This window comes from Triturus cristatus, chromosome 1_2, assembly GCF_964204655.1.
Source record: "Triturus cristatus chromosome 1_2, aTriCri1.1, whole genome shotgun sequence".
NCBI classification, from domain to species: domain Eukaryota; kingdom Metazoa; phylum Chordata; class Amphibia; order Caudata; family Salamandridae; genus Triturus; species Triturus cristatus.
The window spans coordinates 1,177,988,471-1,178,008,686 of NC_140580.1; the positions used below are offsets into that span (position 1 = coordinate 1,177,988,471).

Here is a 20,216-nt window from a genome sequence, read left to right on the forward strand (position 1 = left end):
CTCGCGGCCTGCGGTACTCTTCTGCTCCTCGCTGACCTGGTCTCAGACCCATAGAGGCTCTCTCAGTGCCCTCGCGGCCTGCGGTACTCTTCTGCTCCTCGCTGACCTGGTCTCAGACCCATAGAGGCTCTCTCAGTGCCCTCGCGGCCTGCGGTACTCTTCTGCTCCTGACTGACCTGGTCTCAGACCCATAGAGGCTCTCTCAGTGCCCTCACGGCCTGCGGTACTCTTCTGCTCCTCACTGACCTGGTCTCAGACCCATAGAGGCTCTCTCAGTGCCCTCGCGGCCTGCGGTACTCTTGTGCTCCTCACTGACCTGGTCTCAGTCCCATAGAGGCTCTCTCAGTGCCCTCGCGGCCTGCGGTACTCTTCTGCTGCTCACTGACCTGGTCTCAGACCCATAGAGGCTCTCTCAGTGCCCTCGCGGCCTGCGGTACTCTTCTGCTCCTCACTGACCTGGTCTCAGACCCATAGAGGCTCTCTCAGTGCCCTCGCGGCCTGCGGTACTCTTCTGCTCCTCACTGACCTCGTCTCAGACCCATAGAGGCTCTCTCAGTGCCCTCGCGGCCTGCGGTACTCTTGTGCTCCTCACTGACCTGGTCTCAGAGCCATAGAGGCTCTTTCAGTGCCCTCGCGGCCTGCGGTACTCTTCTGCTCCTCGCTGACCTGGTCTCAGGCCCATAGAGGCTCTCTCAGTGCCCTCGTGGCCTGCGGTACTCTCAGACCCATAGAGGCTCTCTCAGTGCCCTCGTGGCCTGCGGTACTCTTCTAATCCTCACTGACCTGGTCTCAGTCCCATAGAGGCTCTCTCAGTGCCCTCGCTGCCTGCGGTACTCTTCTGCTTCTCACTGACCTGGTCTCAGACCCATAGAGGCTCTCAGTGCCCTCACGGCCTGCGGTACTCTTCTGCTCCTCACTGACCTGGTCTCAGACCCATAGAGGCTCTCGCAGTGCCCTCGCGGCCTGCGATACTCTTCTGCTCCTCACTCACCTGGTCTCAGTTCCATAGAGGCTCTCTCAGTGCCCTTGTGGCCTGCGGTACTCTTCTAATCCTCACTGACCTGGTCTCAGACCCATAGAGGCTCTCTCAGTGCCCTCGTGGCCTGCGGTACTCTCAGACCCATAGAGGCTCTCTCAGTGCCCTCGTGGCCTGCGGTACTCTTCTAATCCTCACTGACCTGGTCTCAGTCCCATAGAGGCTCTCTCAGTGCCCTCACGGCCTGCGGTACTCTTCTGCTCCTCACTGACCTGGTCTCAGACCCATAGAGGCTCTCTCAGTGCCCTCGTGGCCTGCGGTACTCTTCTGCTCCTCACTGACCTGGTCTCAGTCCCATAGAGGCTCTCTCAGTGCCCTCACGGCCTGCGGTACTCTTCTGCTCCTCACTGACCTGGTCTCCGACCCATAGAGGCTCTCTCAGTGCCCTCGCGGCCTGCGGTACTCTTCTGCTCCTCACTGACCTGGTCTCAGACCCATAGAGGCTCTCTCGGTGCCCTCACGGCCTGCGGTACTCTTCTACTCCTCACTGACCTGGTCTCAGACCCATAGAGGCTCTCTCAGTGCCCTCGCGGCCTGCGGTACTCTTCTGCTCCTCACTGACCTGGTCTCAGACCCATAGAGGCTCTCAGTGCCCTCACGGCCTGCGGTACTCTTCTGCTCCTCACTGACCTGGTCTCAGACCCATAGAGGCTTTCTCAGTGCCCTCGCGGCCTGCGGTACTCTTCTGCTCCTCACTGACCTGGTCTCAGACCCATAGAGGCTCTCTCAGTGCCCTCGCGGCCTGCGGTACTCTTCTGCTCCTCACTGACCTGGTCTCAGACCCATAGAGGCTCTCTCAGTGCCCTCGCGGCCTGCGGTACTCTTCTGCTCCTCACTCACCTGGTCTCAGTCCCATAGAGGCTCTCTCAGTGCCCTCGTGGCCTGCGGTACTCTCAGACCCATAGAGGCTCTCTCAGTGCCCTCGTGGCCTGCGGTACTCTTCTAATCCTCACTGACCTGGTCTCAGTCCCATAGAGGCTCTCTCAGTGCCCTCACTGCCTGCGGTACTCTTCTGCTCCTCACTGACCTGGTCTCAGACCCATAGAGGCTCTCTCAGTGCCCTCGCGGCCTGCGGTACTCTTCTGCTCCTCACTGACCTGGTCTCAGACCCATAGAGGCTCTCTCAGTGCCCTCGCGGCCTGCGGTACTCTTCTGCTCCTCACTGACCTGGTCTCAGACCCATAGAGGCTCTCTCAGTGCCCTCGCGGCCTGAGGTACTCTTCTGCTCCTCACTGACCTGGTCTCAGACCCATAGAGGCTCTCTCGGTGCCCTCACGGCCTGCGGTACTCTTGTGCTCCTCACTGACCTGGTCTCAGACCCATAGAGGCTCCTCACTGACCTGGTCTCAGACCCATAGAGGCTCTCTCAATGCCCTCGCGGCCTGCGGTACTCTTCTGCTCCTCACTGACCTGGTCTCAGACCCATAGAGGCTCTCTCAGTGCCCTCGCGGCCTGTGGTACTCTTCTGCTCCCCACTGACCTGGTCTCAGACCCATAGAGGCTCTCAGTGCCCTCGCGGCCTGCGGTACTCTCAGACCTATAGAGGGTCTCTCAGTGCCCTCGTGGCCTGCGGTACTCTTCTAATCCTCACTGACCTGGTCTCAGTCCCATAGAGGCTCTCTCGCTGCCCTCGTGGACTGCAGTGCTCTTCTACTCTTCGCTGACTCGATGCCAGGCCCAAGGGGGGCTCTCTCGCTGCCCTCGTGGACTGCAGTGCTCTTCTACTCTTCGCTGACTCGATGCCAGGCCCAAGGAGGGCTCTCTCGCTGCCCTCGTGGACTGCAGTGCTCTTCTACTTCTCACTCAGCTGGTGCCAGGCCCATGGAAGGTCTCTCACCACCCTTGACGTTTCCAGCACTCTTTACTCCTCGCTAACCTGGTCTCAGACCCATAGAGGCTCTCTCAGTGCCCTCGCGGCCTGCGGTACTCTTGTGCTCCTCACTGACCTGGTCTCAGTCCCATAGAGGCTCTCTCAGTGCCCTCGCGGCCTGCGGTACTCTTCTGCTCCTCACTGACCTGGTCTCAGACCCATAGAGGCTCTCTCAGTGCCCTCGCGGCCTGCGGTACTCTTCTGCTCCTCACTGACCTGGTCTCAGACCCATAGAGGCTCTCTCAGTGCCCTCGCGGCCTGCGGTACTCTTCTGCTCCTCGCTGACCTGGTCTCAGACCCATAGAGGCTCTCTCAGTGCCCTCGCGGCCTGCGGTACTCTTCTGCTCCTCACTGACCTGGTCTCAGACCCATAGAGGCTCTCTCAGTGCCCTCGCGGCCTGCGGTACTCTTCTGCTCCTCACTGACCTGGTCTCAGACCCATAGAGGCTCTCTCAGTGCCCTCGCGGCCTGCGGTACTCTTCTGGTCCTCACTGACCTGGTCTCAGACCCATAGAGGCTCTCTCAGTGCCCTCGCGGCCTGCGGTACTCTTCTGCTCCTCACTGACCTGGTCTCAGACCCATAGAGGCTCTCAGTGCCCTCACGGCCTGCGGTACTCTTCTGCTTCTCACTGACCTGGTCTCAGACCCATAGAGGCGCTCTCAGTGCCCTTGCGGCCTGCGGTACTCTTCTGCTCCTCACTGACCTGGTCTCAGACCCATAGAGGCTCTCTCAGCGGCCTGCGGTACGCTTCTGCTTCCCACTGACCTGGTCTCAGATCCATAGAGGCTCTCAGTGCCCTCGCGGCCTGCGGTACTCTTCTGCTCCTCACTGACCTGGTCTCAGTCCCATAGAGGCTCTCTCAGTGCCCTCGTAGCCTGCGGTACTCTTCTAATCCTCACTGACCTGGTCTCAGACCCATAGAGGCTCTCTCAGTGCCCTTGTGGCCTGCGGTACTCTCAGACCCATAGAGGCTCTCTCAGTGCCCTCGTGGCCTGCGGTACTCTTCTGCTCCTCACTGACCTGGTCTCAGACCCATAGAGGCTCTCAGTGCCCTCGCGGCCTGCGGTACTCTTCTGCTCCTCACTGACCTGGTCTCAGACCCATAGAGGCTCTCTCAGTGCCCTCGCGGCCTGCGGTACTCTTCTGCTCCTCACTGACCTGGTCTCAGACCCATAGAGGCTCTCTCAGTGCCCTCGCGGCCTGCGGTACTCTTCTGCTCCTCACTGACCTGGTCTCAGACCTATAGCGGCTCTCTCAGTGCCCTCACGGCCTGCGGTACTCTTCTGCTCCTCACTGACCTGGTCTCAATCCCATAGAGGCTCTCTCAGTGTCCTCACGGCCTGCGGTACTCTTCTGCTCCTCACTGACCTGGTCTCAGACCCATAGAGGCTCTCAGTGCCCTCGCATCCTGTGGTACTCTTCTGCTCCTCACTGACCTGGTCTCAGACCCATAGAGGCTCTCTCAGTGCCCTCGTGGCCTGCGGTACTCTTCTGCTCCTCACTGACCTGGTCTCAGACACATAGAGGCTCTCTCAGTGCCCTCGCGGCCTGCGGTACGATTGTGCTCCTCACTGACCTGGTCTCAGACCCATAGAGGCTCTCTCAGTGCCCTCGCGGCCTGCGGTACTCTTCTGCTCCTCACTGACCTGGTCTCAGAGCCATAGAGGCTCTCTCAGTGCCCTCACGGCCTGCGGTACTCTTCTGCTCCTCACTGACCTGATCTCAGACCCATAGAGGCTCTCTCAGTGCCCTCACGGCCTGCGGTACTCTTCTGCTCCTCACTGACCTGGTCTCAGAGCCATAGAGGCTCTCTCAGTGCCCTCGCGGCCTGCGGTACTCTTCTGCTCCTCACTGATCTGGTCTCAGAGCCATAGAGGCTCTCTCAGGGCCCTCACGGCCTGCGGTACTCTTCTGCTCCTCACTGACCTGGTCTCAGAGCCATAGAGGCTCTCTCAGTGTCCTCGCGGCCTGCGGTACTCTTCTGCTCCTCGCTGACCTGGTCTCAGACCCATAGAGGCTCTCTCAGTGCCCTCGCGGCCTGCGGTACTCTTCTGCTCCTCGCTGACCTGGTCTCAGACCCATAGAGGCTCTCTCAGTGCCCTCGCGGCCTGCGGTACTCTTCTGCTCCTCACTGACCTGGTCTAAGACCCATAGAGGCTCTCAGGGCCCTCACGGCCTGCGGTACTCTTCTGCTCCTCACTGACCTGGTCTCAGACCCATAGAGGCTCTATCAGTGCCCTCGTGGCCTGCGGTACTCTTCTGCTCCTCACTGACCTGGTCTCAGACCATAGAGGCTCTCTCAGTGCCCTCGTGGCCTGTGGTACTCTTCTGCTCCTCACTGACCTGGTCTCAGACCCATAGAGGCTCTCTCGGTGCCCTCACGGCCTGCGGTACTCTTCTGCTCCTCACTGACCTGGTCTCAGACCCATAGAGGCTCTCTCAGAGCCCTCGCGGCCTGCGGTACTCTTCTGCTCCTCACTGACCTGGTCTCAGACCCATAGAGGCTCCTCACTGACCTGGTCTCAGACCCATAGAGGCTCTCTCAGTGCCCTCGCGGCCTGCGGTACTCTTCTGCTCCTCACTGACCTGGTCTCAGACCCATAGAGGCTCTCTCAGTGCCCTCGCGGCCTGCGGTACTCTTCTGCTCCTCACTGACCTGGTCTCAGACCCATAGAGGCTCTCTCAGTGCCCTCGCGGCCTGCGGTACTCTTCTGCTCCTCACTGACCTGGTCTCAGACCCATAGAGGCTCTCTCAGTGCCCTCGCGGCCTGCGGTACTCTTCTGCTCCTCACTGACCTGGTCTCAGACCCATAGAGGCTCTCTCAGTGCCCTCGCGGGCTGCGGTACTCTTCTGCTCCTCACTGACCTGGTCTCAGACCCATAGCCGCTCTCTCAGTGCCCTCACGGCCTGCGGTACTCTTCTGCTCCTCACTGACCTGGTCTCAATCCCATAGAGGCTCTCTCAGTGCCCTCACGGCCTGTGGTACTCTTCTGCTCCTCACTGACCTGGTCTCAGACCCATAGAGGCTCTCAGTGCCCTCGCATCCTGTGGTACTCTTCTGCTCCTCACTGACCTGGTCTCAGACCCATAGAGGCTCTCTCAGGGCCCTCGCGGCCTGCGGTACTCTTCTGCTCCTCACTGACCTGGTCTCAGACCCATAGAGGCTCTCTCAGTGCCCTCGTGGCCTGCGGTACTCTTCTAATCCTCACTGACCTGGTCTCAGACCCATAGAGGCTCTATCAGTGCCCTCGTGGCCTGCGGTACTCTTCTGCTCCTCACTGACCTGGTCTCAGACCATAGAGGCTCTCTCAGTGCCCTCGTGGCCTGTGGTACTCTTCTGCTCCTCACTGACCTGGTCTCAGACCCATAGAGGCTCTCTCGGTGCCCTCACGGCCTGCGGTACTCTCCTGCTCCTCACTGACCTGGTCTCAGACCCATAGAGGCTCTCTCAGAGCCCTCGCGGCCTGCGGTACTCTTCTGCTCCTCACTGACCTGGTCTCAGACCCATAGAGGCTCCTCACTGACCTGGTCTCAGACCCATAGAGGCTCTCTCAGTGCCCTCGCGGCCTGCGGTTCTCTTCTGCTCCTCACTGACCTGGTCTCAGACCCATAGAGGCTCTCTCAGTGCCCTCGCGGCCTGCGGTACTCTTCTGCTCCTCACTGACCTGGTCTCAGACCCATAGCCGCTCTCTCAGTGCCCTCACGGCCTGCGGTACTCTTCTGCTCCTCACTGACCTGGTCTCAATCCCATAGAGGCTCTCTCAGGGCCCTCGCGGCCTGCGGTACTCTTCTGCTCCTCACTGACCTGGTCTCAGACCCATAGAGGCTCTCAGTGCCCTCGCATCCTGTGGTACTCTTCTGCTCCTCACTGACCTGGTCTCAGACCCATAGAGGCTCTCTCAGTGCCCTCGTGGCCTGCGGTACTCTTCTAATCCTCACTGACCTGGTCTCAGACCCATAGAGGCTCTCTCAGTGCCCTCGCGGCCTGCGGTACTCTTCTGCTCCTCACTGACCTGGTCTCAGACACATAGAGGCTCTCTCAGTGCCCTCGCGGCCTGCGGTACGATTGTGCTCCTCACTGACCTGGTCTCAGACCCATAGAGGCTCTCTCAGTGCCCTCGCGGCCTGCGGTACTCTTCTGCTCCTCACTGACCTGGTCTCAGACACATAGAGGCTCTCTCAGTGCCCTTGCGGCCTGCGGTACGATTGTGCTCCTCACTGACCTGGTCTCAGACCCATAGAGGCTCTCTCAGTGCCCTCGCGGCCTGCGGTACTCTTCTGCTCCTCACTGATCTGGTCTCAGAGCCATAGAGGCTCTCTCAGTGCCCTCGCGGCCTGCGGTACTCTTCTGCTCCTCACTGACCTGGTCTCAGACCCATAGAGGCTCTCTCAGTGCCCTCACGGCCTGCGGTACTCTTCTGCTCCTCACTGACCTGGTCTCAGACCCATAGAGGCTCTCTCAGTGCCCTCGCAGCCTGCGGTACTCTTCTGCTCCTCACTGACCTGGTCTCAGACCCATAGAGGCTCTCAGTGCCCTCGCGGCCTGCGGTACTCTTCTGCTCCTCACTGACCTGGTCTCAGTCCCATAGAGGCTCTCTCAGTGCCCTCGCGGCCTGCGGTACTCTTCTGCTCCTCACTGACCTGGTCTCAGACCCATAGAGGCTCTCTCAGTGCCCTCGCAGCCTGCGGTACTCTTCTGCTCCTCACTGACCTGGTCTCAGACCCATAGAGGCTCTCAGTGCCCTCGCGGCCTGCGGTACTCTTCTGCTCCTCACTGACCTGGTCTCAGTCCCATAGAGGCTCTCTCAGTGCCCTCGCGGCCTGCGGTACTCTTCTGATCCTCACTGACCTGGTCTCAGACCCATAGAGGCTCTCAGTGCCCTCACGGCCTGCGGTACTCTTCTGCTCCTCACTGACCTGGTCTCAGACCCATAGAGGCTCTCTCAGTGCCCTCGTGGCCTGAGGTACTCTTCTGCTCCTCACTGACCTGGTCTCAATCCAATAGAGGCTCTCAGTGCCCTCACGGCCTGCGGTACTCTTCTGCTCCTCACTGACCTGGTCTCAGACTTATAGCGGCTCTCAGTGCCCTCGCGGCCTGCGGAACTCTTCTGCTCCTCACTGACCTGGTCTCAATCCCATAGAGGCTCTCTCAGTGCCCTCGCGGCCTGCGGTACTCTTCTGCTCCTCGCTGACCTGGTCTCAGACCCATAGAGGCTCTCTCAGTGCCCTCACGGCCTGCGGTACTCTTCTTCTCCTCACTGACCTGGTCCCAGACCCATAGAGGCTCTCTCAGTGCCCTCACGGCCTGCGGTACTCTTCTGCTCCTCACTGACCTGGTCTCAGTCCCATAGAGGCTCTCTCAGTGCCCTCGCAGCCTGCGGTACTCTTCTGCTCCTCACTGACCTGGTCTCAGACCCATAGAGGCTCTCTCAGTGCCCTCGCGGCCTGCGGTACTCTTCTGCTCCTCGCTGACCTGGTCTCAGACCCATAGAGGCTCTCTCAGTGCCCTCGCGGCCTGCGGTACTCTTCTGCTCCTCACTGACCTGGTCTCAGACCCATAGAGGCTCTCTCAGTGCCCTCGCGGCCTGCGGTACTCTTCTGCTCCTCACTGACCTGTTCTCAGACCCATAGAGGCTCTCAGTGCCCTCGCGGCCTGCGGTACTCTTCTGCTCCTCACTGACCTGGTCTCAGAGCCATAGAGGCTCTCTCAGTGCCCTCACAGCCTGCGGTACTCTTCTGCTCCTCACTGACCTGGTCTCAGAGCCATAGAGGCTCTCTCAATGCCCTCGCGGCCTGCGGTACTCTTCTAATCCTCACTGACCTGGTCTCAGACCCATAGAGACTCTCTCAGTGCCCTCGCGGCCTGCGGTACTCTTCTGGTCCTCACTGACCTGGTCTCAGACCCATAGAGACTCTCTCAGTGCCCTCGCGGCCTGCGGTACTCTTGTGCTTCTTGCTGTGACCTGGTGCCAGGCCTATGGAGGACTCTTTTGCTGCCCTCATGGCATGCAGTACTCTTCTGCTCTTCACTGACCCGGTGCCAGGCACATGGAAGCCTTTCTTGCCACCCTTGTGGCCTGCAGTACTTTTCTACAGCTCCCTGACCTGGTGCTAGGCCAATGGAGGGCTATCTCACTGCCTTCATGGCCTGCGGTACACTTCTACCCCTGGCTGACCCGGTGCTTGGCCCATGGAGGGCTCTCTCGCCACCCTCATGGACTGCAGAGCTCAACTACTTCTCACTGACCTGGCACCGGACCCATGGAGGGCTCTCTCACCACCCTTGCCGTCTGCCGTCTGCAATACTTTTCACTCCTCTCTGACCTGGTCCCATAGAGGCCCGCTTGCCACCTCCGTGTCCTGCGGTACTCTTCTGTACCTTTTGACCTTGTGGCAAGCCCATGGAGGACTCTCTCGCCCTCCTCGTGGCCTGCAGTACTCTTCTGCTGTCCTGGTGCCAGGTTCCACCAGTGATAAGGTAGCAAAATTACACACTCCACCCATGCATTTTCGCACCCTACCTGAAGGCCCCTGAATGGACATAGTAGTGGATCTCATTGGGCCACTGATGGGAGAATGGAATTCCCCATACATTCTAGTTTTAGTCAACTTATATTCAAGTTGTCCAGAAATAAAATGTGTCTATGACATTAGCTCAACCTTACTTATAAACTTCCCTGTAGGGTTTTTTTTATGAGAAGGACTACCCAACACCGTTTTAACCGACAATGGTGTTTAGTTTTTCTCCTGAGAACTGAAATAATTTGTGCAATGTAATGGAATAACACACAAACATAGTGCCCTGTATCACCCAGAAACCAATGGGGCAGTAGAAAGATTTATCAGAACACGTAAAGAGGGCATTCAGCTGGCAAGATCAAATGGGTTGAGCTGGAAAGATGAGGTTTAGAGACGAATAGAGGCTTATCGCTTAACTCCCCATACATTCTAGTTTTAGTCAACTTATATTCAAGATGTCCAGAAATAAAATGTGTCTGTGACATCAGCTCAACCTCAGTTATAAACTTCCTTGTAGGGTTTTATTTTAATGAGCGGGACTACCCAACACCCTTTTAACTGACAATGGTGTGTTGTTTTTCTCCTGAGAACTGAAAGAATGTGTGCAATTCAATGGAATAACACACAAACTTAGTCCCGGAGGCACCCAGAAACCAATGGGGCAGTGGAAAGATTTATCAGAACACGTAAAGAGGGCATTCAGCTGGCAAGATCAAATGGATTGAGCTGGAAAGGTGAGGTTTGGAGACGAATATAGGCTTATCGCTTAAATCCTCATCATTCAACAGGCATGACTCCCTTCGAGGTGTTAAAGTGTAGGAAAACCAATTCTAGACTGGTACTTGGGTGAATGAAGTGGCACAAAGGTTGGGTGAGGGTTGATGTAGGCCACCAGTGGAGGAAAAAGGAGTTAGAATTGCAGGGAGCGATTTGACAAATTGCATAAGACCAAAGTTATCGAGGTAAAGTGGGCGATTGGGTAAGAGCGAAAGCTCCAACTGGCAACAAACAATGGTCAAAATGTACTGAACCCATGAAAATCATAAAGCTCATTACAATGCAGTCAAGGCACAGGGTGGTGGAATATGGAATCTGGGGAGGGTGGTGGAACATTACTGGCCTGGACATAATAGGGGGACAGGTGAAAACAACAGGCCAGCAAGTGGACATACGAATGACAGTCCTGTGTTACATAAGGGGGAAAGCGCTGCGGTTCGGGTCAGATCAAGTGCACGGGTGACTTGTCCCCTGAGCTTCTTAAAAGATTACTTAATCAAGTAATACAGCGAGAGTTATTACACTGTTAACTTCCCCTTCTCTTTGGCAGTGTAATGTGATACTCATATCTAATTTGGACTCTGTGAAGCCATGAATGAAAATCCTTACTTAACATATGTATTTACTTCCCTTGTCTTTCTTCATTTGAGTTATTCACTGTTATGTGTTTCTATGCTTTCTGGGGTGGGAATCTGAGAAAAATATATTTTGTGAAAAAAGTGAGATGTGTGGTATCTGTCTGCAAACCTGTGTCACTTGCGATGCAGAAGATACCAGAACATTGTCGGAGATCCTAGAACAGTGGAGCCTTGCGCTCACAACGTTCTAGAATGTCGAGTGCGGAGCCTGCGGACTCCCGAGCTGGTAGTTGGTTTGCTGTGACTGAGGTATGTGGAATAAACCTGATGCTTCTTTTCCCTCTCTGGTCTGCTTATTGCATAATCCTCTTATCTTGCATTGGACATTTACATTGCCAGTCCTCACATACACTGTTGAGGTATGAGGCTATGCTCACACTGACAAAGCTCGCATCAGACCACTCCCCAGGTTAGTTACAGAGGGGCTGTGTGCAGGTACTTCTTACTGTGCTGAGATAGACACAGCATACATAGAATCTCTACATGCAAGTTGGAGGACAGCATGAACAAGGCCACAGAGTCCATTCAATGACTGGTGAGGAGCGTCCCCACCCACGTCTGACCTCAGTGCAGTACGTGCTCCGACAGGCGCTGCCCACATCTCACATGCATCTCCTCCCCAGGGCAATACAGGAAAACCCTGCACTGAGATGGGTGTGGTGGAAACCAGGGAAAATGGAAACCCTACAGATTCCATTCTCACCTCCACCTGCAGTCAAACAACAGGCACAATCTGCACAGCTCCGAACACCCTGTGTAGAGGAGCTACTGCTGGCGCCTGTCTGAGTACACCAACCTCTACACCTGGGATAAGAGCTGTCCAGGATCGTCATGAGGGTCTGTCCAGGGTCGCGTGAGGGTCTGAACACTGCTGGCAGAGAGCCAGAGTTGTGGCCCATGGACTGCGCATAGGCCCTCAATGGGCTCTGATCTGCAGGCAGAGGGAGTGATTGAGGGTGGAAGCCTAGGTGGACTGTAGGTGTGGCTTGCATCAGAGAGCAGCCCTGGAAGAGGTCTGCTTGATCCTGGTTTTGAGATTTAAGAAGTACTGGTAATAGGAAGGGCGTTGCCCCAGGTTTCACAGAGGGGACATAAGAATACTGAGGTATTAAATAGTTCAAACTCTCATTAAGGTCATCCCATGACAGTCATATCACAGGGAGAGAGCCCCCCCCCCCCCCCCCCCCACCCCACAGGGGCTGTTCACTGCTATGGTAAGTTGTAGCCATAAAAATGTGGATAAGAGTAGGTCTGAGGAGAGCTGCTTGTCCCTGAATACACATTATCACCTCTGGGTTTTGTAAACCATGGTGTCTGAGGGTCCTGATGGATGCAACACCGAGCTAAGCGGATGACGAGAGGGGTACGTCAGGTGCGGGAGGGGGTCCATGTGCCCGCTTGGGTGTGCAGCAGGGTCGGCAGGTCCAGTGAGATGCAACCGAGGGTCTTTTAGGTGAAAAGGATCTCAGGGTTCACAGCAGGGCCACCATTGGGTGTGGGAGGAGGTCTGAACGTTAGTGGGTCTGAGATGATGAATGCGGGTCGTGTTGGCTCTAGGGAACCGAGGATCCCTTCAGATGTGAAAGAGGGCTCATTGGCCACACCATGTGTGGTAAGAGGACTGGGGGCCTGCAAGGGTCTTTCACAGAGTTTGAACATTGCGTGGGATGCACTTGGGATCCAAGGACCCCTCAGGTGTGGGGAGGTCTATGAGAGCCCTATTGGATGTGGGCCGAGTGACAATTAGGTTTGAGAGGGGACTGAAGGACCCTACAGTTGTGGGAGGAAGTTTGGGGAGCATGTTGAATAGAATGAGACCCCTATCAAGTATGGAAAGGTGTGAGTGGTTCTCTTTCAGTGTGTCTCAGGGACCACACAGCTGTGGTGGCTTTGTGTGGGGTGCATGCTAGGTGTGATAGGGGCCTGAGCACTGGTTGGATATGTGAGGCAGCAACTGTGTCCAAGCCAATAAGTGGATACACATTTTCTCAATTCCAATCTTTCACACTCTACTCTTACTCTCGACCCTTGTTTTATTTGTTGCTGCAGATGAACACAAAGCCGAGGGTTTGGAGCCCAAAGAGGGACCCTAAGCGGTACCAGCGATGGACAAGACCCATGTTCAACGATGACACCCACTCTGAGCTGGGCTGGAGCCCCTTCCGCAGCCGCAGGAACAGCGACACAGCCTCAGAGATGTCCTGTGCTTGGTGAAGCAGAGGTATAGCTTGGATGTGAACAAGTTCTCTTGGCCACCCCTGTTCATCGTTCTCTGGTGTGGCCTCACTCCAGGCAAGGTCACTCTCTTGTGCCACTCCTGTCCTCTGCATTCACCCTTGGCAAGTACCCTGCAACACTGTACAGACCAGTCAGATGAAGCTGGCATGAAACATTGATTTAGGTATCAAGCTTTACCGTTGAGGCCTCCTTTGATGCTCCCTTTGGGTCAGTTCACTGAGTCGAGGCTGCCCTTTGAGACTCTCCTTGGGTCAGTACACTGAGTGGAGGCCCCCCTAGGGTCAGGTCACTGAGTGGAGGCCCCCCTAGGGTCAGGTCACTGAGTGGAGGCCCCCCTAGGGTCAGGTCACTGAGTGGAGGCCCCCCTAGGGTCAGGTCACTGAGTGGAGGCCCCCCTAGGGTCAGGTCACTGAGTGGAGGCCCCCCTAGGGTCAGGTCACTGAGTGGAGGCCACCCCTCAGGGCTACCCTCGAGTCCGTACACCAAGTCGATGCTCTCTTTTGAGGCTCCCCTTGGGTAAGGTCACCGAGTCAAGGCCACCCCTCAAGGCTACCCTTGGGTCAGTACAATGAGCGGAGGTCCCCCCTAGGCCCAGGTCACTGATTCAAGGCCCCCCTCAAGGCTAACCTTGGGTCAGTACACTGAGTGAAGGTCAGTGAGTCGAGGCAGCCCTTCTAGGATCTCCTTGGGTCGGTACACTGAGTGGAGGCCCCCCTAGGGTCACGTCACTGAGTGGAGGCCCCCCCTAGGATCAGGTCACTGAGTGGAGGCCCCCCTTGGGCCAGGTCACTAAGTCGAGGCCCCCCTTCGAGGCTACCCTTGAGTCAGTACGGCGAGTCAATGCTATCTTTTGAGGCTCCCCTTGGGTCAGGTCACTGAGTCAAGGCCATCCCTTCGAGGCTACCCTTGAGTCAGTACAGCGAGTCAATGCTATCTTTTAAGGCCCCCATTAGGTCAGTTCACTAAGTCGAGGCCACCTCTTCGAAGGCTACCCATGAGTCAGTACACTGAGTAGAGGCCCCCCCTTGGGTCAGGTCACTAAGTCGAGGCTGCCCCCTCAAGACTACCCTTAGGTCAGTACACTGAATGGAGGCCCGCCTTTGGGTCTGGTCATTGAGTCGAGGCTGCCCCCTTGAGGCTATCCTTGGGTCAGTACACCGAGCGAAGGCCTGCCCTTGGGTTAGGTCACTAATTGAGGCAGCCCTTTGGGGCTCTCCCTGGGTCAGTACACTGAGTGGAGGGTGCCCCTTCAAAGCTACCCTTGAGTTACTATGGTGAGTCAATGCTATCTTTTGAGGCTCCCCTTGGGTCAGTACGGTGAGTCAATGCTATCTTTTGAGGCTCCCCTTGGGTCAGTACACAGGGTCATGGTCCCATTGACTGGGAAAAGTTTATGAACAGTGCAATGAGGACCTGGTAGTGATTGCAGCAAAGGGCCTTATTTTGTATTTGATGCACAGTGGAGAAGGTAATATTTCCCCACCACCCTCACGGGCTACTGTATGTCAAATTTAGAGGTGACTGCCAACCCAGTGGTCATCTCTGTATGGAGGAGCGGCGGGCACGTATTGGGGATGACGAGGGAGGGCCAGGAAGGGGTGACAGGGGAGGGGGGGTGGGGAGTAGAAAAGATAAAAGCCACTTACTTCTTCAGCTGTCTGCGTCTCTCCTCCGTTTCCCTTTCGACGAGTCCAGAACGGAAGCAGGAAACACACAGGCTTCCCCTAAGCCAATCACAACGCTGCATTGTTGTGATTGGTCTGAGCGCCGTGGTTCGGCGCTCAGACGGGGACAGGGAGCCTGTGCGTGTTCCCCACCAGGCTGTGTATTACAACCTGGTGGAGAACATGCAAAGTGCGCATGACTGGGCGGCCAAACCGTCATGCGTGCTTAAATGCTCACCACTCCTCCCCCTGCTCCATGAGCAATCTAGCCCCCGCCCAACCCAGAAAACTGCCTCAGCAGGAAAAAGAAAAAGATAACTACAGCGTGTTGTTATCATTTTATTTTTCCTTTTTTGACCTGCTTAAAGCAGTGGGGCGGCGCTCCTCCGCCTTAGCAGAGGAGCCGCCACTGTCTGTATGGCGACTCTAGTGACGGAAAACTTAAGGTCCACCTGTCTCTAAATGAGTCGTGCTGACACTTAAGGTCCACCTGTCTCTAAATGAGTCGTGCTGACACTTAATGTCCACCTGTCTCTAAATGAGTCGTGCTGACACTTAAGGTCCACCTGTCTCTGAATGAGTCGTGCTGACACTTAAGGTCCACCTGTCTCTGAATGAGTCGTGCTGACACTTAAGGTCCACCTGTCTCTAAATGAGTCGTGCTGACACTTAAGGTCCACCTGTCTCTGAATGAGTCGTGCTGATGCTGCAGATCGGAGCATATAAATTCTCCCTACTTCCACGGACAGAGTAATTCCACAGTCACACGCACATATACTCATCATACGCTAGGGCCCATCACACTAACATTCATTCTATTACTCTATCCACACTGAATATACGAGAGAAATCCTAAACAATCTGCATCTAAACTGAGGTCAATGCGACCTAATTGATCAGTCTTGAGTCATGATTTAAACCATAAGAACACATTTGGAAACCCAATAAATGACAAAGAAATAATCACCCGACACTGTGATTCAAACAAAAGGTTATTTTATCTAAATTAATTCAAATGAAAGTCAATCAATAGCAAAAATCATTATTCTCATAGTTACCTATTCTAGCTAAATGTCGTGATTTGGGTCAGGACAGGTCTCTCAGTAAAGTCTCCCGAGTCGCCGTCCTCTCAATCAGCGTCGATCCTCTCGAGCATAAGTTCGGGAAGAAGTGGCCTTAGACCCTCTCTAGTCTAACAATATTTATAGGAAAACGAACACATTAAAAGTTACAAACAAGCTCCAAGCGTCCGTTGAGCAGAGCGAGCAGGAAAGGATGTTGACTCGCAACATTCAGAAAAAACCTCCGCTCTCGAATATCTCAAAAATAAAAACACGGAAGAAGGAAGCACAAACTAAAAAATGTAACATCCATGAATGCTCTTCCTCGGAATCATGAAGCCACCGCAAGTTTATCAAAGTTCATTGTGGCTTTTGTTCTCTCCCAAGGATAACTGGTGACAACTGGCGTCAAGCCCGGAGCTGCTGTCCTCACGGAAACTTTTAATACAGACAGAGGCTGTGGTCAGGTGGTCTCAACCATGTTCAGCGAGGCCTCTCTTCGTATTTCATCTACTCAAATGCAGGCTGTAAATATCGGCCATCTTTGACTAGGCCAGAATGGACAATCTTAATCAAAAGAAACACAAAACAACGTTAATACATCGTAATGGTTGTACAGTGTTAATTCCCACTAATACCCTTATGTGTATGTAATTACCTAGCCAACTGCAACATAAAGAAGCATTTAAAGCGTATTATTTCAAAGCGCAAACACATAACAAATAGCACTTTAGCCACACATATTCAATTAATTTGCTCACCAACTTAGTTCACTTATTAATAAAGCAACACAAATGCATCCCCACGTGTATTTCTTCATTAGTAAAGTTGATTAGTCAGAAACTTCAACATAATTAATATCTAGTAATTTATTATTAGTAATTTTAATTATGACATACACAAATATAAGCTGTTGTTCGGGTTTTTCCAGAAAACCCTGCTCCAGCAATCCCCCCTTTGGTGATATATTATCACCACAAAAACCAACCCAAAAAAAAAATGTAGTCCCATTTTTAGGAGAAATTCAAATGTCTTATTCTTTGAACAACATTACACACCAGTATCTCTTTCATCATCTTTTTTTGACTCTAGGTAAATACTCTCCCTAAATTCTTCTAATTCTATTTCTTGTGGGTCTCTCTTTGACCTCTTTTGTTTCTTTTTAGTATTTTCTCTTATCATTTTCTTTTTCCCTCCCCTGTTTTTACAACACAAACACCCTAATCTAAGTATCAATAAAGCAACAATCACGCATGTCAAAGGAAACAATATCCTACCAATTATGGTACTACCTATTTTAGCTATAAAGTTCTTAACAGCAATCATCTTATTAGCCATTTTAGTCCAGATACTTTCAGCTTCCAGTGGTACTAATTCCTCATGCAAATCAGTAATATTTTTGATATAGACCTTTAGATCTCTGCTTTCGTCCGGAATGTAAGTGCAACAATGTTGAACCTTCAGCATTCCGCAGACTCCACCCTCTTTGGCCAATAGAATATCAAGGGCAAGTCGATTTTGCATAGACATGGCGCATAAGGCAACCATCTCCGTATTTACCAAAAGAAACCCTCCAGCGGTGCTTGTCGATAAGCGATCCACCACTGTTGACAGTTTCCGAATTCCATATGCATTTAATGAAATTCCCACTGCTGGAATTAAAGCTCCAAAAATATCTCCTACAATTTCTGACCAAGTTTCTCTCTTAAAGCGTGTTAGTAGATTAATTTGTTCTGCATCTTCTATCTTATCTATATGAAAAATCTTTGGAAAGACCAGGCCAACATAACATGTGCCATACCAATGGTCAGGCAACCTGTAATAAGCCTTATTCCCACAAATATAATACACTCCCGGGAAAACCGGATCTTCTCCTCCCTTGAATCCCCATCCTGTTGCAATAAAGTATGTATCATGGCACTCACTAGTCCCAACGAAATAACTATCATATTGGGATTTCCTCCTGGTAATGCATAGTTTACCCTTCTGTGGTGCATCTAAAGCCAAAGTTGGACTGGCCCCTCTTTTCAATTCCTTTCCCATCTCAATGTCCCACACTGTCTCACTCATTTTATATTCCCCTGCCTTTTCATGCATGCTCACTCTCCTTTTCTCTACCATGTCTAGGAAAGCCTTCTCTTCTTCTTTCAAACTGCAAGTTAAATTGTTTCTAAAAATATAATCTAATGTTAATTCTTCTGTCTCAATAAAAATCTCACCAAAAATGTTAGCTTCCTTCGCTGGATTCAGTTTTTTATTCATAGGCAATTGCCCAAAAATGTTATCTTTATTAGACATCTCATAATCTATTTTCCCTAACAGATAAAAAACACTACTTAACACACTACATGAAATCCCATACGTAGCTGGAAGATGGTGATAAGTAACTCCCTCTGAAACGGATGCAGGCAATTGCATACAGACGTAGCAATCCCTTACTTCCATTGTCTTTACGTATTCGTACAACAATTTTGAAAAAACATTACTAGAAAAATCATTAATTGACCTATCTTTATGTATGTAAATGCTACTAATTCTAGTCGGAACTACTTTCTGTGAACTCCTCTCTATGTTAGTCACATTCTCAGTATGTATTCCAAAAGTATCTATTGTAACTCTAAAAGTAACCAATAAAACAAGTACACTCCATAGTAGCATTAATAATCCTGTACAGCAGCAGCACATTCTACACCATCTTTTCAAGAAGGCACATCTACTTTGATTATTATCTGTGTTAGCCATCTTATTACTCTGGCAGTGTCTTTTGACTTAGCCTCTACTACTCCACTACTGAATTTCTAGAACTCTAGATTATTTCAAACAGCTAATTTTAGATTTTCTTCTTTTCACTCTTCTCCAAGTGACTCCTTCAGTTCATTCAATTTGGATTTTCATCACTCTTCACTTCTTCTTCAGCAACATCAAACTGTATCAGATCTTCAATATCCTGAGCATCTGACTCTTCTCCAATGTCAGTCAAGATAACTTTCAGGATTCCAACAGTTTTCTCCTCCTCAACCACTTCTCGTAAGGTCCCCTCTGGATTTCCTTGACTCTCTGCCTCTTCTTCTGCAGACAGTGCAACATACGTCCATTCCGGTGACCTATACTTCTGGTTAGGCTTTCTGATTCTCTTGATCTCCTCTGGTTCTTTTGATTCCTTTTGTTTTTCACCCTTTGCTTGATTCCGACTCGACACCTCGTTCACCTGTTCAGCTTTCGATGAATTCGCTCGTGTCAGTCTGTACCTCAGCCTCTTTATCTTGTTAGGCCAAAGATCTCCTTTTACACTCCTTTTCTGTTTCACTTCTCTGTTGTTTCTTTCTCCGATCCAAGTTCTCTTTCTCAGAACTCGACCCTCTTGTTTCCCATTCTCACTCTCATCCGATTCTGTCTCATTTGCCTCTGGTTTATCAACAATTTTCTCTTGCTCCACAGACTTCTTCTTCACCAATTGAGATTTCCCTACTACTGTCCCTCCTCGGGTCTCCGACACGCAATCTTCTTGTTGTCTACTTGTCCCTTCACCTAGCTTATCAGAAATGTTCCCTACACCTCCTCGGGGGTCTTCCGCAATCTGTCCCTCTCTATCTTCTTCTGACCCTACTTCTTCAGGAGTAATCTCAAGTGGATTCTCAATCTCTTCATCTGACTCAGGTGTAGTCTCTGTGGAATTACTTTTTCCTCCTCTTTCTTTTTCACCGCTTGTTGAAACTTCAGGCACTTTTCCAGAATCCGAACTCTCCTCTGAGACTTTCAATGTTTCTCTTGAAGCCTCTCTTGGGAAGAAAAAAGAATCACCTGACTCTCTTTCTCCTTCCCCCCTTTCAGGATTCTTTTTTCTTCTCACTGGTTCAATGTCTGCATCATCACTGGAATCTGACTCTTCAAAGTACTCTTTACCAGTCCCATCCTTTGGATTAGGAACTCTCAGAGTATGACTTGCATGCACCCAGTTTTTCACACCAGCACACTTTACAGCAGTTGTCGTTGTCAGAATGACTTGTCTTGGCCTTCCCCACCTTGGAACCAAGCAATTTCTTCTTCTGTGCACTTTTATCCTCACCCAGTCCCCTGGACTCAGATCATGGGCTTGCTTCTTTTCAAGTGTGGTGGCGTCTCCTCCAACCTGGTGAAACACAGAATGAACTGCGTCAGCCAGGCCTTTACAGTAATCCAAAATCATGTCATCAGTTATTATCATCAATTTGTTGACAGGCACGAATGCATGTCTCATTGCTCGTCCCATCAGTATTTCATGTGGACTCAACCCTGTAGTTCTATCTGGAGTAGACCCAATAGTCATTAGCACTAGAGGCAAGACATCAGGCCATTTCATTCCAGTGGCTAAACACATCTTACCAATTCTATTTTTAATTGTGCCATTCATCTGTTCAACAACACCACAAGC

The 20,216-nt window shown here is 52.5% G+C and overlaps 1 protein-coding gene across 1 annotated transcript in view; it reads left to right on the forward strand.

Annotated features, from left to right (window-relative positions):
- LOC146868964 (uncharacterized) overlaps nt 1-20,216 on the forward strand; it is a 145,967-nt gene that overhangs the window by 115,614 nt on the left and 10,137 nt on the right. The window contains exon 4 of the mRNA XM_085614059.1: nt 12,892-13,063. Within this exon, the coding sequence (XP_085470185.1) occupies nt 12,892-13,056 (165 nt within the window). The 3' untranslated portion in view covers nt 13,057-13,063. The remainder of the gene's footprint in view (nt 1-12,891; nt 13,064-20,216) is intronic.